The 27,448-nt window shown below is 42.3% G+C and overlaps 1 protein-coding gene across 2 annotated transcripts in view; it reads left to right on the top strand.

Annotated features, from left to right (window-relative positions):
• The window catches only part of PRMT8 (protein arginine methyltransferase 8), a 134,006-nt gene that overhangs the window by 37,761 nt on the left and 68,797 nt on the right, over nt 1–27,448 (top strand). For both annotated transcript variants that reach the window (XM_073567808.1, XM_073567809.1), the window contains exon 2: nt 26,653–26,847. In XM_073567808.1, the coding sequence (XP_073423909.1) occupies nt 26,653–26,847 (195 nt within the window). The remainder of the gene's footprint in view (nt 1–26,652; nt 26,848–27,448) is intronic.

Raw genomic sequence — 27,448 nt, 5'->3', positions numbered from 1 at the left:
TCGGTGTGCCTTTAGTGAGGCTCCGGTTTTTTCCACCTCTCCTCAGTCGCATGATGTTCCTGACTATTTGGCGGACTTTTATGATGTATTTAGTGAGAATGAATCTGCGTCCTTGCCTCCTCATAGGAGTTATGACTGTGCAATTGAACTAAGCCCGGGGTGTAAATTTCCCAAGGGTCGGCTCTTCAATTTATCTGTACCCGAGCACGAGGCTATGCGGTCCTATATTAAGGAGGCGTTGGAGAAGGGTCATATTAGACCATCCTCTTCACCCTTAGGTGCCGTTTTTTTTTTTGTGGCCAAAAAGGATGGTTCTTTAAGGCCTTGTATTGATTATCGTGCCCTCAATAAAATTACTATTAAATATCAGTATCCGTTACCCCTGATTTCGGATCTATTCTCTAGAGTTAGAGGTGCTTGCTGGTTTACCAAGCTTGACCTCAGGGGGGCGTATAATCTTATCCGCATTAAGCAGGGGGATGAATGGAAGACGGCGTTTAATACTCCGGAGGGACATTTTGAGTACCTGGTGATGCCTTTTGGGCTCATTAATGCCCCTTCTGTCTTCCAGTGCTTCATGAACGATATTTTCCGAGACTTTGTCGATAAATTTTTGATTATCTACCTGGATGATATTTTGATCTTCTCCAAGGATTCAAGGATTGGGATTCTCATGTGGAACATGTTCGGACTGTATTCCGGATCTTGAGGGAGAATTCCCTGTATGTCAAGGGATCTAAATGCCTTTTTGGAGTACAGAGGATTTCTTTTTTGGGATTTATTTTGTCCCCGTCACCTATTGAAATGGACCCGGCCAAGGTACAGGCCATTTACGATTGGGTTCAGCCCACTTCTTTGAAGGCCCTCCAGAAGTTTTTGGGTTTTGCTAATTTTTATCGGAAATTAATAGCAAAATTTTCTAGTATTGCCAAGCCATTGACTGATCTGACTAAGAAGGGTGCTGATGTGTTGAATTGGTCTCCGGAGGCTGTTGCTTCCTTTCAGGAGCTGAAGCGAAGATTTACCTCCGCCCCAGTTTTGCGGCAACCTGATGTCTCACTTCCGTTCCAGGTAGAGGTGGATGCTTCTGAGATTGGTGCAGGAGCTGTTTTGTCCCAAAAGGATCCTGTAACATCTAAAATGAATCCCTGTGCTTTCTTTTCCCGAAAGTTCTCTCCATCTGAACGTAACTATGATGTGGGGAATCGGGAACTGTTGGCCATGAAATGGGCATTTGAGGAGTGGAGACATTGGTTGGAGGGAGCTAAACATCAAGTTGTGGTCCTCACTGACCACAAGAATTTGATTTACCTAGAGTCGGCTAAACGCTTGAACCCTAGACAGGCTAGGTGGGCCTTGTTTTTTACACGGTTTGATTTTGTGGTCTCTTTTCTTCCTGGAACTAAGAATGTCAAGGCAGACGCCCTCTCTAGGAGTTTCCTTGCTGATTCTCCTGTTGTGACTAAGCCTGCCACCATCTTAGGCGAAGGGGTAGTTCTTTCTGCCATCTCGCCCGATTTGAGACTTGCTCTGCAAGAGTTCCAGGAGGACAAACCTGAGCGTTGTCCCAGTGGAAAGTTGTATGGTCCTGACCAGTGGAAGAAGAGAGTGATGTCTGAAGTTCATTGCTCTGCATTGGCTGGTCATCCAGGTATTTTTGGTACTAGAGATCTGGTGAGTCACTCTTTTTGGTGGCCCACCTTGTCTCATGATGTCAGGAATTTTGTGCAGTCCTGTGGGACTTGCTCCTGGTCTAAATCTTGTTCTCGCTCTAGTGGGTTGTTGATGCCTTTGCCGGTCCCCAGGAGGCCATGGACCCATAATTCAATGGATTTCATCTCTGATATGCCGGTCTCTCAAAGAATGACTGTTATTTGGGTGATTTGTGATAGGTTCTCTAAGATGGTTCATCTTGTACCACTCCCTAAGTTGCCATCTTCCTCTGAGTGGGTGCCCCTGTTTTTGCAACAGGTGGTTCGCTTACACGGGATTCCTGAGAACATTGTATCTGACAGAGGAGTTCAGTTTGTGTCTAGATTTTGGAGGACTTTCTGTTCCAAGCTGGGAATTCAGTTGTCCTTCTCCTCTGCTTTTCACCCTCAGACCAATGGGCAGACAGAGAGAACAAACCAGACTTTGGAGTCGTATTTGAGATGTTTTATTTGCGCTGATCAGGATGATTGGGTTTCATTTTTGCCTTTGGCCGAATTTGCTATAAATAATAGAGCTAGTTCTGCCACTTTGATGTCACCTTTTTTTTGTAACTTTGGGTTTCATCCTCGATTTTCTTCAGGGCAGGTGGAGCCTTCTGCCTGCCCAGGTGTTGACACTGTGGTGGAGAGAATGCACCAGATCTGGGACCAAGTGGTGGATAAGTTATCTCTCTCCCAGGAAAAGGCCCAGCGGTTTTCCAATCGACATAGGACCATTGGTCCACAGTTTAAGATTGGTGATATGGTGTGGTTATCATCAAAAAATATTGCTATGAAGGTTGCTTCTCCTAAGTTTAAGCCTAGATTTATTGGACCTTACAAGATTTTGGAGATCATTAATCCGGTCTCTTTTCGTTTGGCTCTTCCTGTCACATTTAAAATCCATAATGTGTTCCATAAGTCCTTGTTGAAGAGGTTTGTTGAACCAGTTGTTCCTGGGGTGGCACCTCCAGACCCCGTATTGGTTGAAGGTAACATGGAATATGAGGTAGAGAAAATACTGGATTCCCGTCTGGCTAGACGGAGACTCCAGTATTTGGTTAAGTGGAAGGGTTATGGTCAGGAGGATAATTCCTGGGTCTCTGCCTCTGATATTCATGCCAAAAGATTGGTGCGTGCCTTTCATCGGGCTCACCCTGATCGCCCTGGTGGCGTGGTTGAGGGTTCGGTGACCCCTCCTCAAGGGGGAGGTACTGTTGTGAGTTCATTTTCCCCTTCGTCACTGAGGTCTGGTGAACTCCCTATTCTGGTAAAGGAAGGTAATGAGCCTGATTATCAGGCACCTGAGCCTAATGAGGATGACTGGCTGAGTGGAGTCACGGACTGGATATAAGGCTGCCGACGCCCTTCTGCCCTGTGGGTGATTTCTCTGTGGACTTCTAGGACACCAGTATGTTTCCTGCTCCTCTAAAGCTAAGTTTTCTGCTTTGCCTGTTAGCATTTATGTTTTGTTTTTGTTTTCCTTGCTTTTCTGTATTCTGCCATTCCCTGCTGGGGTGAGCTGAATCTCCTTTTGCCTGTAGCTCTGTCTTCAGAATATTCCTGAGTACTGACATAGCTTTTTTGAAGCCTAGCGTCTTCAGGGCCTTTTTCACTGTCAGTCTGTTGGCTCTTATTTTCATAGGGTTTTTCACAGATTGCAGACAGCAGCCTTCCTGTCCTTTCCTACCTAGTTAGCTTTGGCCCCGTCTTTGCTCAGTCTATCTTTCTGTCTGTGTTAGTGTTTTCATCTTCTTCACCGTCATTATATGTTGGTGGCTGCCTTTTGCTTTGGGGTCTGCTCTGGGGCAGTTTAGATTTCCCCTTTCTTTCTTTAGGCCTATTTAATTCTCCGGCTGTGATCGAGGGGTCTAGGGCATCGTAGGAACCCCCCACGGCTACTGCTAGTTGTGTTGACAGGTTCAGGGGTCTGCAATCAGATAGCTGCCAACTTCTCTGGTTTTCTGGACTTAGCTAGCATTTCTGTTTTTGCCTCCTACGGTGACTCAATCATAACACCACTCCTAGCTTCATTCCTTGCCGGTTATAGTTCTTCTATACTGACCTCTTTGGAGCAGCCTGTCTCTGGATAAGCTGAGGTGTTCGTTACCATTGCAGCAGTGAAGTTTCCTGTTGGAGAAGCTGAGGAGTGTTATTTGTTGTGTCTTTTCCCACTGATTGTCGTACCTTCCTTGTGTCGTCTTATTGTAGTAGTGTGAATAGTGTCTTGCTGGCCTGTGCACTAGACAGGGTAAGTTGAGGGATGGCGAGGGATTAGGCTTGTGATCGCGCGTGGGGGGAAGGACCCGTCTAGGGACAATAGGGATCAGACTCAGGTCAGACCCCAATCGCCAGGGTCTCCTTGTACATCTTCTCTGGTGTTCCCCTTGTGTTGCACCGCACGCTGGGTATCTTCTCGGCGCCAGCGTGACAGGTACTTTACTAAGCGCATATATAAAAGGGGTTATATTACAGATCCAGATGGAGGCCAGTTACCCATCATTCTCATATAGGGGCAGAAGGCAGGACCGTAGTAGGTTATGTTACGCTGACTTTTACCGATTCGCTTATATTGAAGTTTTGCGTCCCTTTAAGTATCGCATGTTCGGATCCAGTGGTTTAAGGTTGACAGCCAACTCCATCAATTTAAATGGGCTTACCCGAATTTGTTTCCAAATCAATATAAAAATAGCCAAAGATCTCATTTGTATCTGCAGTTTCTGAGCGTCGAAGAACAATTTTAGAAGCTCTAGTTGTAAAGTGACATGAAATGATGGACAAGTAACAGATTTCTAGATGCCCTTGGGCAAAACATCAGGGGAGCTTCTCTGTCAGGCAGGAAAAAGCATAAAAACAAGCACTCGCTGAAAGACACTGAAGGAAGATTGCCTTAATGCAGAGCACTGGTCCTCTATTCCCTGACATATGGTATACATATGTGGGGGTATAAAGGAATGGCACTATGCAACAAAAAAGAGAAAAGTTCCAGTTTATTTATGCTTCTAGGTTGACTTTTTCTCTCAATGAGCACTATACAGCGGGTGAAATAAGTATTGAGTCACTAATTTTCTAAGTAAATATATTTCTAAAGGTGCTATTGACGTGAAATTCTCACCAGATGTCGGTAACAACCCATTCAATCCACAAAGGCAGAGAAATCAAACCATAGATGTTCATAAATTAAGTAATAATGAGAAATGAGACAGGGAAAAAGTATCGAACACATGAAGAAAGAGAGATGCAAAAAGCCATGGAAAGTCATGACACCAGCTGAAATCTATCTGTAATTAGAAAGCAATCCTGACACTTAGTGACAAATAATATCAGCTGATTCAACTGATGGCCTATAAAACCTATAAAAAAGTTTCTCATTACCAAGGTGCCACAGAAGAAACATCTCTTGATGGGTAAAACCAGTGAGCTGTCTCAAGACCTTAGCAACCTTATTGTTACAAAACATACTGATGGCATTGATTACAGAATATTTTTTTTAACTATTGAAGACTCCAGTCATCACTTTTGGGGCCATAATATAGAAGTGGAAAGAACACCAGTTCACTATAAACCGGGGGCGACATGGGGCTCTACACAAGGTTTCAGACTGAGGAATCAAAAGAGAAGAGCTGTCAAAGAGCCAAGGACACCTTGTGGAGACCTACAGAATGACCTGAAATCCGCATGTACAGTTTTTTAAAAGAAAACAATAAGTAATGCACTCAACCTCGATGTCCTGTATGCAAGACTCCATTGCTGAACAAAAAACATTTTCAAGCACATTTAACATTTTCTCAATCACATTTTGACAAGCTTGTGATATACTGTAATAAATATAGTCAGGTCAGATCAGACCAACATTGAACTTTTTGGATGCCATAATACACACCATGTTTGGAAGCCAAAAGGCACTATATATCACCCCCAAAACACTATACCTACAGTGAAGTTTGGAGGTGGAAACATCATGGTGTGAGGCTATTTTTCAGCATACGGCACTGGCAAACTTCATATAATTGACTGAAGGATGAATGAACAAATGTATCCAGACATTCTTGATAAAAATCTGCTGCTATTTAATTCACTAAGTGGCAGGATTGCTTTCTAATCACTGATAGATTTCAGCTGGTGTCATGTGCCCCTTTCCCAAGCACTGCCAGGAGTGAAAGAGAGCAGAGCATGCACATATTTACTGCTCAACAGAGCTGCACTATCCAGGTGAGGAAATATTCACAGACCTGGAAACTGGAGATGCTCATTGATTTCCCCACAGATTGGAACGAGAGCTGGGCACACGTTGGGCACACTCCTGAACTCAGATGGGAGGCACCCAACACTGATAGAGCTAGACATCGAGGGCATAAAGCAGCTTGCAGTGTATAAAAAAAATTGCAAGCTGCAGAAAATAAATGCTTAAAAAGAAAGAGTGCAATTGCAAAAAACACATAGAAAAAGAGAAAAGTGACATAATGCACCGCAAAAAAAGATTACAAAAGTATACATAGCCTTTAATGTACCAGCATAACACTTCAAATCATTCTTGTTTTGTAAAAAGTTACACTCACTGGTACTCTGCGGACGGCATTTAACAAGATGTAAGCACTATGTGACTCCATTTCTACACTCTTTGGCACAATGTGAGCTTCAGATAGCTATATTTAGCCTTTGTTTATCTGTATATTCAGTAAAGTATAGCATTCGCTGGGTACTTTTGTAATAGAATGGCACTATGTAGGCTCTGGTTGGAACTTCCTATGTACTATGCAACTCTTTGTGTAGTACACTGGTTGGAAAGTTATGGTGAGGGATTGGTGCTTGGACCATGACACCATGCAGACCTGCCTCCCAAGATGATGTTTGTACCCACTTTCCCATTATATCGATAACAACATGCATAGTTGGTAGTGACATTAAGTGTCACTGTTTTCCCTTTGAATATGCAAATCCAGGTGATGGGCAGTATAAGACAAGGAACAGTGAGTGCCATCCATTTGCAAATTCAATGTGCCGTCTCATGTTAGGAGAGAAGAAAATTGTCATCTAGAATATCATCTGACAAGTTATGGAATGATATATTTCTATAGCGCCAGAAACACCATCAGTACATGAATACATTGCCAGAACCATGTTCAATGCAGAAATACAGCAACCAGTACATAAATACTGAGTGGAGGAGTACCACAACTACACTTTGTTACAATATTTGAATAAGGTAGAACAGCTGGTGTCTTGAAGGGTGTATGGATGACCCTGCTTGTAATTTTTGGCAGGCTTTGCACTGTGTGCAGAGCTTTTATGAGTATAGGAGTACCACCACTTGACAATTTGAACAGAATGTGTATGCAGCCCTACTTTATATCTAATAAAGGGTGTATCTAAGTCCCTCTTCCATCAAATTTTTCGCAGTTCTTGCTTCCTTCATAAATTACACTGACATTTCCAATTTTGTAATAAAAATGTAAATTTTAATTTACTCAAATTAATTTTTTTAACTCCTTTTTAAATTTTACAAGTCATTATACAGGAAAGAATGTTTCTTAACATTTTTTTTTCCCTGTGAACTACAATTTCTCTTCAGTTTTGAATGTTTTATGGTCAGTGCTTAAAGCGGATAAAAAGGGCGACACCATTGTTCTCAGCACTGCTCTGGTAGTCAGATGTTTCAAGGGGTCTTCTCCTTGCTATTCTCCTTCCATTCAGCATTTTTCCATCCATTTCAACATTTTCGCTGCCTCCCCCAGACCTCCTTGTAGAGTCTACCGGAAAAATGCTTGGATTTCCCATTGACTTCCATTATACGCGTTACTCGAAACAAGCATGCGAGTATTATGAATTGCTCAGCTAGAATGAGCACCCGAGAATTTTAGCGCTCGCTCATCCCTAATGGGGGGAGTTTTTTTTTTGTGTGGTGTCACATTCTGTATTGGGGCAGTGAAAGAGGCATTGTATCTGGTGGGAAGGGAACACTAAGAGCTTTCACTTAGGGCACTGACCTTATTTATTCTGGCACTATCTACTATATAATCGTCAAATTCTGTCTGTCTCTCTGTAACGGAAATCCCGCGTCGCTGATTGATCCCGCGGCCGAGCGTGACCAATCAGCGACAGGAGCAGTCCGGCCGCGAATTGGCGCGGAATTCGAACGACGCACGCCACCGCTACCGTCGGGAGATCTGTGGCGCTAGCGGGTTGCGGCGGGTCATCTCCTGCCGCACGGATTTGCCGCAATCAGCAATATTGGCGCGGAATCTTCATAAATAAATTACATACATATTCTAGAATACCCAATGTGTTAGAATCGGGCCACCATCTAGTTACAATGTATACACATATGAATATGAACCTTCCTAAAGGGAACCTACCAGTAGATTTTTAGACCCAAAACTAATGTCATTTATGTAAAGTCTCTGTAATGTGTATGACATCCATACCTTTGTTTTATAAGTCCGTCCTTCCGTTTTATGGAAATTCATCAGCTAGTCTTCACGGGAATGAGCCGAAAGTGCAGGGGGCTCGGTCTTGGTCTTTCCCCGCCTTCCTCTGAGAGTGATTGACAGGACACTCTTATCTGTGACCTGCACCCATGACCAAGATCTCACACAAGCGTATTCATTCCCTGGCGCAGATCGATAATTTTGCTCTCGATTGTCTTAGAAAACCTTACTGCCCATACGCCGCCCCCGGGAATGACGGCACTTGAGTGAGTTCTCGGGCAGGGAAACAGGCCACAGAAAAGAGTGAACTGTCATTTTTTGCATGAAAATTTTACCAATGGATTTCTATAAAACGGAAGCATGAGCTTATAACACAAAAAGGTATGGACGTAATCAATATTACAGGGATTTTACTTACTGTAGATAATGTTAGTTTGGGGTCTAAGAAAGTTTTTGCTGCGTTGCGCAACTGTCTTGAATGAGCGGTCATTCAATAATTATGTTGACATTATCAGAGATAGGTTTGACATTAGCGCCAAGATAGTCTCCAACTTTGTATTCTTCAAATATCTAAAAAAAAAAATACCCAAGTGCTCACTTGTAGATGTTATTTTCTTGTTTTCTTAAAGTTGGCATTTGTCGTACTCGTAATTGCTCTCTTTGTCATCTAACAGGCAATCATTACCTCTTCTCATACAAGTAAATACAGTGTGCTCTTTACTCTTCCGATTCAGTTCCGTAAAGGTTGGCTTAGAACAGACTGATTTATTTTCCAGGGGTGACATTATTTTTTGACTTTTCATCTCAAGAAGCAGATTTAAAAAAAAAAAGAGCATACGAATTAAGTAAAACATTGGTCCAAAAAGTCATCAAAATGCAAAACTTTTCCAGGTTGTAAAACTCTTTACTGTTACCAAAAGCAAAGTCTCTGTTACAAGTGTGTCACGCCAACCTGGGAGATCTGGGGGTGGTAGATCACTGCATATTATGAATCGCAGATCTTCCATTTAGCCTGTGCATTTGGATCCCATATTAAATGCAGTTTGGTTTCCTTTGGTGCTGAAGAGGTTAATGACTCTTTCTATGCTGGATAGAAGCTTCCAGCTCCATTATCGGCTGCTTCTGATCAGGTCGTTACTTCTTCCTTTGTTCTGTTGTACTTGTGTGTTTATCTCCTGGTCCCTGTTTCCATTTAGTTTATTCCTCCCAGTCCCTATCATCCTCCCTATTGATGGTTAGTGCTTCTGTATGATAAAGGTTTTCTGTTATCCCTGTTTTGTCTTGTGTGGCTTGTTCAGATCACATTTCTGTCCCAGGCTCCATGGGGTGGGGTAGAGAACAGTTCATGGATTAACAGGAGCATAGTGAGGTCAGATACTCGGGCCTCTTTACCATCAAGAGTACCACTGGGACAGGGATAAATAGGGTCCCAATTCCAGGAACTGTTTGAGGCTCCCCTTGTGACTACAAAGGATTGCTAAACTATGTTTTAAAACTTGTTCCCCTATCTGCAGCAATTATTTGTATGTATCAGACCCTTTATTTTAATGGGGTGGCACTAGCAACAACAATTTGGATTGGCAGTGGCTTTTTTAATTTATTTTTACCTACTTTTTATGTATTTATTTTTTTATTTATTTTACATATGGTCCTCAATATAACGTCAAGAAAGGCCATTAGGAGGCATTTCAGCATTTAAATGCCTTTTTTTTTTTACCTGATTTCCCCTGTAACTGGGCTTGGTATATTATCCCCAGTTACAATTGCAAGATTTCTCATTTTCATTTATAATACAGATCATGATATTAAAAATTAAAAACAAACATTACTAAAAAGTTTTAGAAATTCCTTTACTGTTAAAATCTTTACAAAGTATTTATTTTTCTGATAACGCCTTCCTTTTAATACCCTTTTAGACTTGCCTCCATTCTCTGGTGGACGACACATATGTAATTATATGGATAGTCAAATACTTTTACTTAGTGCCATGTAATACTTCATTTTTCCTGTGGAGGCACTGCAGAGAAACTTAACAACTGCTGTCCAGTTCTTACAATGATCAATGATGATTGCTAAAAGCCCGAGCTGTGAGAAGTCTTAATTTTTAAGATCTGCTCTAACAAAAAATGGTTCTTCGAAAGAGTATAACCTTTACAAATCTAAAGAGTAAGCATTATTTACATTTTTTTTACTATAAATTAATAGTACTGCACACATGAAAATCCGAAGCTTTGTTATATATCTGTATCTTCTCCTGGACCGATAATTCATTCTCAAAATTCACCTTGTGGAGAGTGACATGTCTGACATGGCAGAGTAAGGAGACTTATAGGCCATGCAATGCTCCTCTGGTAAATTAAACACTCAAATTGCCTCTTCACAAAGGAAGAGGACTTGAACTCTAGTGCCACCTATTGGAAGTAGCAGTGCAAAACCTGCTATCAATGAAAACAGATTTTGCGTGTGTAATGCAAGAAACTTGCGCGAGTCTCTTGCATCAATACTTGGCACTTGAGACCGGAGTGTATTTCTATGCAGCTACACACTCCAGTCCGAGTGCCGGCTGCAGTGCCAGGTGTTGGTGCGAGAGATTCATGCGAGTTTCTCGCATCACACTCGCAAGTCTGACTCTGGCCTTACTGAGATTTGGAGACACTTGGTGCTCATAATGTTCTATGGAGAATTATAACTGTCATTTCTAGCGACTGTGCAACACAACATGTGGAAAAAAGTTGGGAGAGCGGCACTTCCAACAACTCAAGGCATGTGTCTGTCTCTAGCTCCTCCCTAGAATTTCTGTGTCTGTCTTTAGCTTCTCCCAAAAATGTCTGTGTCTGCCTCTAGCTCCTCCCTAGAATATCTGTGTCTGCTTCTAGCTCCTCCCTAGAATGTCTGTGTCTGTCTCTAGCTCCTACCTAGAATGTCTGTCTGCCTCTAGCTCTTCCCTAGAATGTCTGTGCCCGCCTCTAGCTCCTCCCTAGAATTTCTGTGTCTGCCTTTAGCTCCTCCCTAGAATGTCTATGTCTGCCTCTAGCTCCTCCCTAGAATGTCTGTCTGCCTCTAGCTCCTCTCTAGATTGTCTGTGTCTGCCTCTAACTCTTCCCTAGAATGTCTGTATCTGCCTCTAGCTCTTCCCTAGAATGATTGTGTCTGCCTCTAGATCCTCCTTAGAATGCCTGTGTCTCCTCTAGCTCCTCCCTAGAATGTCTGTGTCTGTCTCTAGCTCCTACCTAGAATGTCTGTCTGCCTCTAGCTCTTCCCTAGAATGTCTGTGCCTGCCTCTAGCTCCTCCCTAGAATGTCTGTGTCTGCCTTTAGCTCCTCCCTAGAATGTCTGTGTCTGCCTCTAGCTCCTCCCTAGAATATCTGTCTGCCTCTATATCCTCTCTAGAATGTTCGTGTCTGCCTCTAGCTCTTCCCTAGAATGTCTGTATCTGCCTCTAGCTCCTCCCTAGAATGTCTGTGTCTGCCTCTAGCTCCTCCCTAGAATGTCTGTGTCTGCCTCTAGCATCTCCTTAGAATGTCTGTGTCTCCTCTAGCTCCTCCCTAGAATATCTGTGTCTGCCTCTAGCTCCTCCCTAGAATGTCTGTGTCTGCCTCTAGCTCCTCCCTAGATTGCCTGTGTCTCCTCTAGCTCCACCCTACAATGTCTCTGTCTGCCTCTAGCTCCTCCCTAGAATGTCTGTGTCTCCTCTAGCTCCACCATAGAATGTCTGTAGCTGCCTCTATCTCCTCCCTAGAATGTCTGTGTCTACCTCTAGATCCTCCCTAGAATGTCTTTGTCTCCTCTAGCTCCTCCCTAAATTGTCTGTGTCTCCTCTAGTTCCTCCCTGGAATGTCTATTTCTCTAGTTCCTCCCTAGAATGTTTGTGTCTGCCTCTAGCTCCTCCCTAGAATGTCTGTGTCTGCCTCTAGATCCTCCTTAAAATGTCTTTATCTCCTCTAGCTCCTCCCTGGCATGTCTGTGACTCCTCTAGCTCCGCCCTAGAATGTCTGTGTCTGCCTCTAGATCCTCCTTAGAATGTCTTTATCTCCTCTAGCTCCTCCCTGGCATGTCTGTGACTCCTCTAGCTCCTCCCTAGAATGTCTGTGACTCCTGTAGCTCCTCCCTAGAATGTCTGTGTCTGCCTCTATCTCCTCCCTAGAATGTCTGTGTCTGCCTCTAGCTCCTCCCTAGAATGTCTGTGTCTGCCTCTAGCATCTCCTTAGAATGTCTGTGTCTCCTCTAGCTCCTCCCTAGAATGTCTGTGTCTGCCTCTAGCTCCTCCCTAGAATGTCTGTGTCTGCCTCTAGCTCCTCCCTAGATTGCCTGTGTCTCCTCTAGCTCCACCCTACAATGTCTCTGTCTGCCTCTAGCTCCTCCCTAGAATGTCTGTGTCTCCTCTAGCTCCACCATAGAATGTCTGTAGCTGCCTCTATCTCCTCCCTAGAATGTCTGTGTCTACCTCTAGATCCTCCCTAGAATGTCTTTGTCTCCTCTAGCTCCTCCCTAAATTGTCTGTGTCTCCTCTAATTCCTCCCTGGAATGTCTATTTCTCTAGTTCCTCCCTAGAATGTTTGTGTCTGCCTCTAGCTCCTCCCTAGAATGTCTGTGTCTGCCTCTAGATCCTCCTTAAAATGTCTTTATCTCCTCTAGCTCCTCCCTGGCATGTCTGTGACTCCTCTAGCTCCTCCCTAGAATGTCTGTGACTCCTGTAGCTCCTCCCTAGAATGTCTGTGTCTGCCTCTATCTCCTCCCTAGAATGTCTGTGTCTGCCTCTAACTCCTCCCTAGAATGTCTGTGTCTGCCTCTAGCTCCTCCCTGGAATGTCTGTGCCTGCCTCAAACTCCTCCCCCTCCCTTCTCCATAGAATTTTAAAAGCACCAACTGTCACTTACTATATCAATAAGCTGTAGACTTGCTGTATGCCTGTGGACAGGTGTCTTTTATACTGATAACAAGTTCAAACAGGTGCCATTACTAGAGGTATTGAGTGGAGGACAGATGAGCCTCTTAAAGAAGAAGTTACAGGTCTGTGATAGCCAGAAATCTTGCATGTTTTTAGGTGACCAAATACTTATTTTCCTCCATGATTTGCAAAATAAATCTTGCCAAATCAGACAAGGTGATTTTCTGGATTTGTTTTCCCATTTTGTCTCTCATAGCTGTGGTCTACCTATGATGTCAATTACGCTCATCTTTTTAAGTGGGAGAACTTACACAATTGGTGGATGGCTAAATACTTTTTTTTCCCTACTGTACATCAGTAATACAGCAACGGATGGAGAATGTTGCTATTTTTCTCATTTCTGGTATTAGAAATTGACTTGTGACACGTGTGGGTAGTGTGTTTTGCATTTTTTTTTAATCATGACTAAGTGGAGTGTTTTAAAATAACTCACAAAATCAATCTGGCTTTAGTGAAAAAGTCCACCAAGCAAACATAATCCATTTCAGAATGAGTTTTTCTTCCCCTCTTTGTTCCTTTCTTAATGTTAACAGCCATGACAATCGAGTACCAATTTATAGGTTTCCCTATATATATACTTCTCAACGAAGGCTCCCAGGCAGAACTAATCAAATCCCCAATAATGGATTGCAGGAGTATTTCAGCAACCATGTTACCCAAGATTATGTAGGACAAATGAAATAATGTCCAACAACATAGTAATAACGCAACATATCCGCCTTTACAAACATATGTTTTCACCCCGTTGATACAGTATATAATTTACTAAACTGTAAAACATTGATCGACATGAGTTATTTTCTACGTTTTTGTGCATTAGAGCACCAAACCCCAAAATATAAATATTTGCAAGACTGATAGCTTCTTGCTGATCATGATCGTGTGCTTTTTTTTATAGCACACCCGGTGGCGAGGAGTGGTATTGCAAGTCAAATCTATCATTGGTTTTAGAGGCGTTATCTGGGGCATAACTTGGAAATAGAGTTTTGACTAGGGTTGAATTCACATATTTGTGTAATATAATCTTTGTTTGACCCATCTGCGGGTCTCCTGACCTGAATTAAAAGTCTAATATAGACCTATGAGGATTTGAGTTTAGGTCAGGAGGAGACCAGCAGTAGGGTCAGGAATTAATGACCTAGCATGGACCATAACAATATGGACATGTGAATTCATCCTAAAGTGTTTTCCCCTAATGTTCTTGTATCTTTCATTAATTGGGTTGAGTAGGAGGCCAGGTGTGAATGCGTCCTTAGTAGGGAGAGAAGAGATAACCACTGCCATATTCCTCAACTGTGTCTTGTTGACATTCACCCACCAGTCCATTTCTCCCCCGAACATCATATCATCATGACATTTGTCCTAGATCATACTCTAATGACTAAGCTTCTCATCGAGGCCCGTATTCTGTAAATTGTCTAGCTACATGCCCAAAAATCTGACTTTTTGGAACATTATAAGGATCATCTCATTTTGATCACCTCTTTTTGACATGCTGGCTTGAAAATTAGCTGTTCCTAGAGGATCTGGCTTGAGAAATCCCTAGAGATGTCACGATCCATTTTTGGATCTGTCAGATTCTGGATTCTCTGATATAAACTTTTTTCCTTTCAGGACATCGGGGGTTAATATCAGTTTTTGCCCCCGGTGGCCGCTGGTGTTACTACATGTTTAGTCTGCTGGAGGAGACCATTCCCGCCTTCCTATATAAGGTCACCTGGTACACCAGCTGACTGTTGGTAATAGCAGGTCCTTTGCAACCAAACTTTGAGAAGCGAGGAGCTATCTGGAGCTGTGCTTTTTGCAGCTATCTGGAGCAGTGGTGATTCTGCCAAAAGCTGAGTTCAGGTGCCTTACTCTGCTGCCTCGGAGCATTGGCAGCAGAGAAAGCTAAGTTGTTTGTTTTTCCCTGTTCGTGATTTTTCCTTGTGTTTATTAGTACAGCGGTGGGACCAGTGTCCGCACTTGCCGGTTCCCGAGTAAGGGATAGGTGCAGGGTAAGTGAGGGACTGAGGTATCCTGGTCGGCGACAGGTTGAAAGAACCTGAATAGGGAACGTGAGGAGAGTTCAGGGCACTTCCTTAGGAGAGTGCAGGAGGTGTCCATTTCCCCGCACCCTATTTGCAGGGCCCACCATTGTAATTGTGTCCCCGATGTCCTCTTGTCTGTCTTGGTTGTTTTTGTGACCGTCCGATCGTCGGGTCGCGTCACGCGGGGCCAGTCACTTCATGACAAGAGATCAGCGATCGTTGCTAGGAAAAATTATAACCAGCCATATAATAATATAGCGGCCACTGCTGGAGAAATGGAGTATTACATGTAAAAAAAAAAAAAAGTGGCTTCCTATGTATTAAATTGACTGGGTACATCATACAGGGTACTGGTGATATCTAAGGGCCCGTCAATTGGGTTTTTTAGCTGAACACCCATCTATGATGTCCATGTGTTTGAATAGGTCAAATGGAATGGTGAGATAATTAAAGTAATAATTCGGAAAAAGCCTTTACATTGTGTAATACTCTCTGAATATAAATTCTGCACTAATTGGACTATTAGACTATTATAATCCAAATGAACTCGAATAGAAAGCCACCCCTCCCCCGCACAAACGGAAATATAATGCCTTGTGTGAGCACGCTATTCATATCTGCAGAATTGCAGCCAGTGTGTGGTATCCAATGCCGGCACCTGCCTGTGTTTTTAGTGACATTAATGCTATTTCACCTATAATTTTATTATATTATTCTAAACTAAGTACATTAGGTCCATTAGTTAGAATGAATTGTCAGGGAGCTGCAGGGTCGATCGCTCTACTCTACTGACAGCTGTCTGAATGCTGCCGTGGCCTAAGCAATGCAAAAATATTCTATAAATTACATTATATTAATTCAACAGGGCTTTTAATATGGGTGATAAATAAATGCCTGTTGTCAGAGTAGATAATCTACGTATTCTCATATGTACGGATTATTCCTCTGTGTAGTGAGGAGCGGACGTGCTCGGATAAGGTGTGATCTGAGCATGCTCGGGTGCTAACCCAGTGTCTTCGTCGTGCTCAAAAAATATGTTTGAGTCCCCGCGGCTGCATGTCTAGTGGCTGTTAGACAGGCACAACACATGCAGGGATTGCCTGTATGTTAGCATGTGATTTTTGATCATATTACACTCTGTGTTCATAAGTTGAGTTACGTGTAATAATTTTAATTTATACTTCGTAAAAAAGCCTTTGTTGGGGATGAAGCTTTAAACGCTTCCTGTACGGAGAAACTAGTTGCAGGCATTGCTCAGGTGTGATTTTTACCTATTCTACCACACAAACACCTTTCAGATTCTGAAACTCCCGTGGCCTCCTTCTATGAACTATGAGCTTTAGTTCCTTCCATACATTTTCTATTGGACACAGGTCCGGTGATTTGCTCGGCCATTCTAGCAGCTTTATTTTTTTTTCTCTGAAACCAATTGAAAGTTTCCTTGGCTGTGTGTTTGGAATCATTGTCTTGCTGAAATGTCCACCCTTGTTGTATCTTCATCATACTGGTAGATGGCAGCAGGTTTTTTATCAAGAGTGTCTCTGTACATTTGTCTTTTCATCCTTTGTTCAATCATATGATGTTTGCCAGTGCCGTATGCTGAAAAACAGCCCCACACCATGATATTTCCACCACCAAACCTCACTGTGTGTATGATGTTTTTGGGGTGATCTGCAGTGCCTTTTGGCCTCCAAACATTTTTGTCTTATTTGACCAGACTATATTCACCCAGTATTTCACAGGCTTGTCTAAATATTGTTGAGAAAACTTTAAATGCGCTTGAACATGCTTTTTGTTCAGCAATGGAGTCTTGCATAGTGAGCGTACATACAGGTCATGGAGGGTGAGTGCATTACTTATAGATTTCTTTGAAACCATTTTAACAGCTGATTCCAGGTGTTTCTTTTGCTCTCCACATGTGGTCCTTGGCTCATGGACAACACTTCTGTTAAATATAATTCTTTTCACTCCTCTGTCTGGAATCTTGTGGGGAGCACGTGGTCGCCCACGGTTTATGGTGAAGTGATGTTCTTTCTACTTCCATATTATGGCCCCAACAATGCTCACTGGAACCTTCGGTAGTTTAGAAATTCTTCTGTAACCAATGTCATGTTTTTCAACAATAAGGTTGCAAAGGTCTTGAGGAAGCTCACTGGTTTTACCCATCATGGCACCTTGGTAATGAGACACTTTTTCAAAGTCCATCAGTTGAACCAGCTAATATTATTTTTCACTAAGTGGCAGGATTACTTTCTAATTACTAATAAATTTGAGCTGGTGTGAGGACTTTCCATGGCTTTTTGCACCTATTTCTTCACGTATCCAATACTTTATCTCTGTGTCATTTCTCATTATTACACTTAACTTAATTTATGGACATCTACGGTTTGATTTCTTTGCCTGTGTGGATTGGATGGGTTGTCACCAACATCTCACGAGAATTTCATGTCAATAGCACCTTTAGAAATATAATTTCTTAGAAAATTGGTGTTCAATACTTTGTATATACTTTATGGAGAGTAGTTTATTAAATTGTTCTGCTTCTAGTATGATCCATTATGTGAGATCTCTGTGGATTGTATTAATGAATGCAGACGAATATACCGTAAACCTTCGATGCATCCACCAGCGTATTGCGCTTAGAACATTCTGCTGAACTGGCATAGACATTGCATTATTCCAATATGACTATTTGCATCTTTTTCTGAATCATTAATGACCCCAGGGGCGGACGTGCGTCATTAAATCAGAATATTTTCTATTTGCCCAATACAAAATGTTAGATTGAAGACATATTGTAAATCTTACGTTAAGCAAATGAGAGATGCCAAGACGTTCTTTATGAAGTTCCTAATCTCGAAGGCAATAAAAAACAAATAACAGCAAAAGAAACTACTTACCAATGTAAATTATCTTTTTTTCCATATCTTCTCATGTGAAATGTGAGGATTATACGATTGTCTGTCAAACATATTTGCTAATGTAACAAGAATCAGAATGGAGATAATTTTGGTGGATATTTTATCGGCTCAAACAATATCCCAGTGCGGTAAATGGCATGTCAGTCGGTCGGTCTATCTACCATTAGAAATCCTTGCTGCTGAGGCACCTTTCACTACACTAAAAAAACAAGACTATAAGTGTGCTAGCACACACCAACCCTGAAACAACTCTCTGATCCTCAGGGGTGGGGCTAGCTTTCTTGACCAATGAGAAGAGCACAGAGGACTCACGTAGTGGTAACCTTCACTTCTGAATTTTTTCCAAATTTTAGCTTAAACCACTAGTAGATTCATGAGTCTCTAGATTTTTGGAAGTTACATGCATACTTGTCAAAAAAAAGCGGCTATAGTAAGAAAATTAAGGTTTTTTTTCCCCATGTAACTGCTTGTTTCCAGTCACCAGGGTGACGCAGGGGGCAGTGAATAGTGAGCAGGCTATAATCACTCCCTCTGTTTGTTTGCTCTTAACAAAGAACTGTGCTTCTTTCTCCAGGTGAAAGCCGTTTCTTCCTTTCCTCCGCTCCCTCAACACATCAGTTACTGAATTCATCTCAGTCAAAAGGTAGAATTACTTGCTCACTGAGAGATCAAATTTCAGCTGCGTGTTAAAATCTATGGGGAAAGGAGAAGGGAGATGTAGCATATAAGAAGGAGGAACAAACAGATTATGATGCTACTGTAGAATGTTTATTTTACCTTGCTGTTGGATTCACAGTTACACTGCTCAGTTCTGCTGCACAATGTTCTCCATGCTGCTTCTGAACATGTGTTATATAGAGACAGGAGGGCAGGAATCCTGAGTGTTGTATATGGGAGACATAATGGCAGCTAGTGTCTATCCACTAGCTCAGAGACAGCTGAGAATTAGAGATAGTGCATGACAGAGCGGCAAACACTGCTTCTGATCGGCGGTGAAATCATCCCCACCCGGTCAGAAAGCCATGGTTCCCATGCTGTCAAAAGACAGCATGAGCGCTCCGGTCACTGGTGTCAGTGGATGAGACTACAGCTCCCATCATCTGACACCTGCTGCCGCTAATAACAGCGAGAGCAGGAGCAGCTGATGGGAGTATTAATTTGCCGGCTCCTGTGCTGTAAATAGTTAAAAAAAAACGGTGTGGGTTCCTCTTTATTATTGATAACCAACCAGGCAAAACTCACAGCTGGGGGCTACAACAAGGCTGATTAACAAGAAAAGAGGGGTCCTCACGCCATATTTTTAAATTATTTAAATAAATAATTTTAAAAACTGGCGTGGGCTCCCCCCCATTTTTGACAACCAGCCTTGCTAAAGCAGACAGCTTGGTGCTGCACGAAGCTGCCCAGAAAAGGCACACTTGTTCCCTATATGCACTGCTGCCGTGACACCAGAAGTGGTGTCTTCAGTGGCGGAAGTCCCGCTCTCATGCACTTGCTGGACACGGCAAGATGTACCTCCCTTCACTGCCACTATTGGCTCCTGGAGATTACCACAAGATATTTAAACGGCGTCTGTAGCACATAACACACTGCCCCCCTGAAGAAGCAATAGGGAAACGCGCGTCTGGGTTTCGGCGCAACAGCTTAGCATATCAATTATGGGTAAGAGGTCTTTTTTATCATCCTTTTACACACACTTGTGGCTCTAACTAAATTTTTCAGGATAACAATGTACTTGGCGATATTGCAATGACTATGTACAGATTAGGTTGTGATTAGTATATTAGAACCCGTCAAACCACATCACCACCTTTTTACCCATTTTAGGAATTTGTCTTGGGGTAACCTCATTTTTTGTAATACATGCTGTGATATAAATCTTGACCAGGGTTTTGGGTTTTTTTCTGTCTGTTTTCCTATAGTGTAAGCGATCTGCTGTTCCAGGGTTGTACTGCTGCCCGCTTGTCTTTTATCGTATGCAGTTCGGTGTATGGAACTGTTTATATTAGTATTATCTTGTTTATGTGTAGTTATGGATTAATAAAAACAATTTTGTACTTTTTTGCTTAACAAGTCTCTTATACATTCTTTAGAGGTCAAGCCCTATTATTATTAGAATATTTAATCTCTCTATGTTCTATATTAACTCTCTATATATCTTGGATAGTATCTTATGTTAGGGAATATGTATATTGTTACATCTCATCCTTCCTGGTATATTTTCACCATATTTAATTGTAGGCACCATGCATTTAACTAAATTCATTTTTCTAAATTCATCATGCATACAGTGAAACATGGTGGAGGCAGTGCCCTTATGTGGGGCACATGAGTGCTGCTGGTATCGGTGCTACATCTCCTTGATGGTATCATGAATTCACAGATGTACTGCTCTATAGTGGAAGAGAAGATGCTCCTATCACTTGGTCCCCTTGGTAGATTTTCACTTTGATCCAAATGATTCAAAATACACATGTATAGGATTTCAGAAGAATAGGATAAAAGTTGTTCAGTAGCCAAGGGTCTCCTGCTCTGACCCCAGCCGAACACCTATGATGGATTCTGATAATACAAGCTGTTGTCACTCTTCATTCTGCATCCAGTCTCTAAAAGAGGTCGTTCTTGAAGAATGGAAAAAGATAGATGTTGCAATATGTCGACAACTTCTTCATTCCAGGTCTAGAAGAATTGGAGCTGTTCTTAAAAATCATGGAGTTCATACAGGTTGTTTTGATGGGCAGCATGGTGGCTCAGTGGTTACCTTGCAGCGCTGGAGTCCTGAGTTCAAATCCCACCAAGGACAACATCTGCAAGGAGTTTGTGTGTTCTCCCCGTGTTTGCGTGGGTTTCCTCCAGGTTCTCCGGTTTCCTCCCACATTCCAAAGACATACTGATAGAGAATTTAGTTTGGAGCACCATCGGGGACAGCGATGATAATGTGTGCAAACTGTAAAGCGCTGTGGAATATGTTGGCGCTATATAAATATTATTATTATGTGGGGTGCACTCATTTTTGCATCAACTAATTTGAGTAAAACTGAAGATTTTGTCATGAAACTTATGTTATTAACCTTCCTTTCTTGTTATGGGTTAAAAAAATGTTTTATGAAACTCAGTCTTGTCAAAATTTTGGAAATTGTTGTTGAATTCATTGAGATATTGATTAAAATCTCACGTTTCGAAGGGGAGGGTGTACTCATTTATGCTGATCACTGTACTACTCAGTACACCTGTATGATGTCTACCATGCTACTGATGCAGCTTCTGAACATGTGCCATGTAGATACATAGAGACGGGTGAGAAGGAATCCCTCATTCCTGTGCTGTGTGCTGTGTATAGGAGACATCATCGCAGCTGGTCTTTACCCACCAGCTCTGAGACAACTGAAATGAAGATATGAAGTCTTCTTTGGGAAATGCAGAGTACAAGTTATATAATGGCCAAAAATAGGGTTATTATTCATACACACATGACATCTCATTCTGAAAAGTCACCTGAAATGACAGGAGGAATGTTTGCATATTGTCTTGTAGTAGGAGGATGCCAAGCGCCTTTCTTATTCTATCAGTGCTAGCAGCCACTCCGAGATGAAATCTCTCATCTATGTACCTCTGGGGGTAAATACATTTAGTCTTCACAACCTTTCATAGAACTGAGTGAACTGGCGCTCTTCTTATTAGCGCAGCCGGCTCACCCTACTTTGAACTTTTCTCCAGCTAATTGATGTCTCCAGGCGGAACAGAAAATGGTTGTTTCCTTGTTTTTCTACACCTAGTCATAAAAATCTGACAATGGCCATTTCAACACATTGGTGAAACTAGTGCAAAGAAGTTATGAGGTCTATCTGTCCCAGACATATATTCTTCCTTCAGATGAGTGAATGCTATGTTATTTTAACCCCACAAGTCCTTTACCAGGCTGTACCAGAGCTGGCCACTGTATAGGGGTATTTAAGGATCTATATGTGTTATCTTCCTAGAGTATAGAGAATGTATCTCTATGTACAAGTACAATATGCCTGTAAAGAAGAAGACCCCGCTAAAGTAGCAGGTCCTTGCTTCTGTGCTCCGTGTATCCCGTCCAGACTGAATAAGCAATGAACCACTATTATAATGAGTTAATATATGTTATAATAAACTGTACATCCCCCATTTTGTAAAAAAAAAACCTTTTAGAGTTGACAAAAGGAAGAAATGGCACAATATCCTAAAATTTCCAATATATTATCAAAAGATCAATAAATAAACCCCTCTGGACACATTTGTATATAGGTAATACCATGCATATAATTGTCAGAAGTTTCCTTTTCCCTAACATACAGGTATCCAGAGATGTACTGGTAAATAAAGATGTATCTCTATGTACCAGTGCAACATACCAGTAAAAAACAAGAATGCCTTGAATATTTTTAGGCAGCAAAACTCACTGTCACAGGTTCTGATTTCTCCTATTCATGCACTGATTAGATTTACTTTACCTTTATATTAAACAGTGCAGGTTTCTTTTAGCAGTGCAGGGGTTAATCTGCTCTGTGGAGCTCCTGGAAGCTTTCTTGCTTTTAGGCTCTAACCTGTTCTCTGTTATCCACACCCATCTTCTACATAATCTGGGCACTGGCTAGCGCACATTGTCAGAGCTAGCATATACAGCATGGCTGGAGGTTGTGGTGGGATATTATAGGAGAAGGCATTCGGTGTATTTATCTGTGTCTGTCGCTAGGTTTTGAGTGTGTGATAATTCCCGTTCTTTTCCTACTTTGGTTTAATCCCATCCTCCATTCCCCGTTCCTCTGTTATATGTGTGAGTATATTTGTATGTTTGGTATTTTTCGTTACCTCTGTTCATATTACCTTGTTAGTCTGGTTGGTATATAACGGTACATTACTACTCCCCTCTTCCCTGTGTGGGGGAAGGGTACAGACAGAGGGCAGATTCAGAAGCTAAGGCAAGGTGCGTGGCCCCGGTGTCTTCACCATCAGAAGTAACCTGGGGAACAGGGCAAGCTAGGACGCCCCTAGCGTTAGTGACAGGGGTCCCAATATACCTGACAACAGAGTCGTAACACTCCTCCTATACTTAGCAGTGCAGCCTGTGGGTCACTGATAAAGTTTCTTCCGTCCTTACTAGAGGCGTAGTGTTTGAGTATAAGAGGTTTTTCTTGAGTTTGAACATTGGGAAGGATCATACTTAAAAAAAAGTAAATAGAGTCATGTACTAAGCACAGACAACCTGTGCCTGTGTCTGTGTGATCTGATAAGCCTTGGTGTCTTCGGCGTGCTCAAATAATAATGTTCAAGTTCCCGCGCCTGTTTTCGCCTCAACACATGCAGGTAGTGGATATCAAGCAGGAAATCCTTGCATGTATTGCGGCTGTCGAACAACCACCAGACATGCAGCCTTGGGGACTCATGCCGAAGACAGTCGGTTAGCGCCCGAGCATGCTCAGATAACGCCCTATCCAAACACATTTTCTCATCACTAGCTAGTATAGATTGTGATATATATTGGGAAAACTATCACAGGTGTCAAAAGAAAGAAATGGCGCGATATTCTAAACTTTCCAACACATTATCAAAATATCAATAAATAAACCCCTCGGGAAGCATTTTGTATATGGTGAATGCCGTAAGTACAATTTTCGGAGGTCTCCTTTACCCTTAATTCCTTTCTTTCTATAAATTACATTTTTTTTTTCTATTTCGGAGCTCGGACAGAAATTGATTTATCGCTATCCCTGCAAAAACTATAGGGAAAAGAAAGCGTCTGAACTTTCACCTCCTCGGCTAACGTCTTATTATTTGCCTTGGAATCGATCATTTGTCTGAATTCGGTCATATAGGAAATAAATCACTTCCAGAAAAGACAAACCCGATTGGCTGAGAATCTGCGATGGACACATCTCCCGTTATTACCGGTCCGCCGATCGTATCCGCAATGTCAGGTGGCTGTATAATTGGCTGGTTTATCTTCCATCTAATGTCACATTACTCTTAATTAAATATAATGGCTGCGACTAATTACATTGTAGGATCTGCCGAGCGAAGCGAGAAAACATAGTGGAGACTGTGGAATTACTATCCGTATAACTTCCCAGGCTGTGATATTGATGTCCTAACCTTAGGATTGGTGATCGCGCCGATCAGCTGAATGCCGCGGTGTTACATTGGCCTACGTTCACATGTGTTACCAATATATGCCTAGCATCCTGTATTATACTCCACAGCTGCACTCACTATTCTGCTGGTGCAGTCACTGTGTACATACATTACTGATCCTGAGTTACATCCTGTATTATACTCTATTGTACCCCAGAGCTGCACTCACTATTCTGCTGGTGCAGTCACTGTGTACATACATTACATTACTGATCCTGAGTTACATCCTGTATTATACTCCACAGCTGCACTCACTATTCTGCTGGTGCAGTCACTGTGTACATACATTACATTACTGATCCTGAGTTACATCCTGTATTATACTCCACAGCTGCACTCACTATTCTGCTGGTGCAGTCACTGTGTACATACATTACATTACTGATCCTGAGTTACATCCTATATTGTACACCAGAGCTGCACTCACTATTCTGCTGGTGCAGTCACTGTGTACATACATTACTGATCCTGAGTTACATCCTGTATTATACTCTATTGTACCCCAGAGCTGCACTCACTATTCTGCTGGTGCAGTCACTGTGTACATACATTACATTACTGATCCTGAGTTACATCCTGTATTATACCCCAGAGCTGCACTCACTATTCTGCTGGTGCAGTCACTGTGTACATACATTACATTACTGATCCTGAGTTACATCCTGTATTATACTCCAGAGCTGCACTCACTATTCTGCTGGTGCAGTCACTGTGTACATACATTACATTACTGATCCTGAGTTACATCCTGTATTATACTCCAGAGCTGCACTCACTATTCTGCTGGTGCAGTCACTGTGTACATACATTACAGTACTGATCCTGAGTTACATCCTGTATTAGTCTCCAGAGCTGCACTCACTAATCTGCTGGTGCAGTCACTGTGTACATACATTACATTACTGATCCTGAGTTACATCCTGTATTATACTCCAGAGCTGCACTCACTATTCTGCTGGTGCAGTCACTGTGTACATACATTACATTACTGATCCTGAGTTACATCCTATATTGTACACCAGAGCTGCACTCACTATTCTGCTGGTGCAGTCACTGTGTACATACATTACTGATCCTGAGTTACATCCTGTATTATACCCCAGAGCTGCACTCACTATTCTGCTGGTGCAGTCACTGTGTACATACATTACATTACTGATCCTGAGTTACATCCTGTATTATACCCCAGAGCTGCACTCACTATTCTGCTGGTGCAGTCACTGTATACATACATTACATTACTGATCCTGAGTTACATCCTGTATTTCCAGAGCTGCACTCACTATTCTGCTGGTGCAGTCACTGTGTACATACATTACATTACTGATCCTGAGTTACATCCTGTATTGCACCCCAGAGCTGCACTCACTATTCTGCTGGTGCAGTCACTGTGTACATACATTACATTACTGATCCTGAGTTACATCCTGTATTATACCCCAGAGCTGCACTCACTATTCTGCTGGTGCAGTCACTGTGTACATACATTACATTACTGATCCTGAGTTACCTCCTGTATTATACCCCAGAGCTGCACTCACTATTCTGCTGGTGCAGTCACTCTATACATACATTACATTACTGATCATGAGTTACATCCAGTATTAATCTCCTGAGCTGCGCTCACTTTTCATGAAAACTGTATGATGGGTGTAAGGAAGCAAACAATTGTATGGAAAACATTTTGGTTAGCAAAACAAATAATTGGAAATAAAGGAGCGCCGATTGACTTGCTCTATCGATGATCGGTGCACTTTGCAGCAAGTTGTGCATGTAGAAGGACTGGATGATCTATGGGTTCCGTCCCTTTAAGACATCCAGCCTATTGCCTCTCCCAGGACTGTGTGTATATTGCTTTTCTGATAAACATTTGAAAGCAGCTGCGAAAATGCATCAGGATCGACAGGGGCTAAATTTAGAAGGTGGGGAAAGCGTTGGGAGTTTCTCCACGTTGCAGCGCAGACACCTGGACCGTTCGCCTTCCTTACACTTTAATGAATTACCCTCTATAGCTCGTGACAAGTCACTTGCGCTCAGTATTTGGCTTTTCTTCTTCTCCCTTCCCCGTCATGGCCGTTCCTGAATTTTAAGGCAAATTTACTTTGAGATTTCCTCCGTGCTGCCCGAATGCCATAATACAATTCCCCTTGCCTATTTTTAGTTCCCTCTTTTAGGCTGTTTTGTCTTTTTTTTTCTCTTTGATCTTTTCTCTTTTTGTCATTACAATTATTTTCCTGTTGAATAACAGTAAATGAAAAATCTCCCTTAAAGGAGAAGTATGTAAAACAATGGGGCGTTGGCTATTGGGAATTACGAAAAATGATAAATATTTTGCTAAAATAGAATTAAGTGAAGCGTTAACTTATTTATTTTTTCTTCTTATTTTTATATTGTTTTTGGATGGAAACCGTCAGCAAGTAGGTTTCATGCTGTTGACAGATGTCATTGTTGCTTAATACTTTTCTTCCTCTCTTGTAGGTTTGTAGTGGACCTTCCCAAACTGTTCAGCCGGTGGCACGTCCAAAGCCTGTCCAGCCCGTTCAACATGTGATCCACACCCCCATTCAGCCTAGTTGCCCAGGAAGAGGCAAAATGGCCAAACTGCTAAATCCAGAGGAGATGACCTCCAGGGATTACTACTTTGATTCCTATGCCCATTTTGGAATTCATGAGGTAAGAAGCCCAAAATTGTCTGCGGCTCCTCAAGATTGTACATAAGGCATTATTGCCGACTATCACAGAAAATGGGGATGCCTGAAGTCCTGAAAGAGCTGACAAATAGTGCAGAGGGAATAGTGCAGATGGAACAGTGCAAAGGGGACAGTGCAGAGGGAACAGTGCAGAGGGAATAGTGCAGAGGGAATAGTGCAGAGGGAACAGTGCAGAGGGAATAGTGCAGAGAGAACAGTGCAGAGGGAATAGTGCAGAGAGAACAGTGCAGAGAGAACAGTGCAGAGGGAATAGTGCAGAGAGAACAGTGCAGAGGGAACAGTGCAGAGGGAATGGTGTAGAGGTAATGGTGCAGAGGGAATAGTGCAGAGGGAACAGTGCAGAGGGAATAGTGCAGAGAGAACAGTGCAGAGGGAAAAGTGCAGAGGGAATAGTGCAGAGAGAACAGTGCAGAGAGAACAGTGCAGAGAGAACAGTGCAGAGGGAATAGTGCAGAGGGAATAGTGCAGAGAGAACAGTGCAGAGGGAACAGTGCAGAGGGAACAGTGCAGAGGGAATGGTGTAGAGGTAATGGTGCAGAGGGAATGGTGCAGAGGGAATGGTG

Source organism: Dendrobates tinctorius, unplaced genomic scaffold, assembly GCF_039654945.1.
Source record: "Dendrobates tinctorius isolate UK_male_01 unplaced genomic scaffold, ASM3965494v1 ptg000020l, whole genome shotgun sequence".
NCBI lineage: Eukaryota > Metazoa > Chordata > Amphibia > Anura > Dendrobatidae > Dendrobates > Dendrobates tinctorius.
The sequence above is the reverse complement of the archived record's forward strand: the minus strand, read 5'-3'. Positions and strand labels throughout refer to the sequence as shown.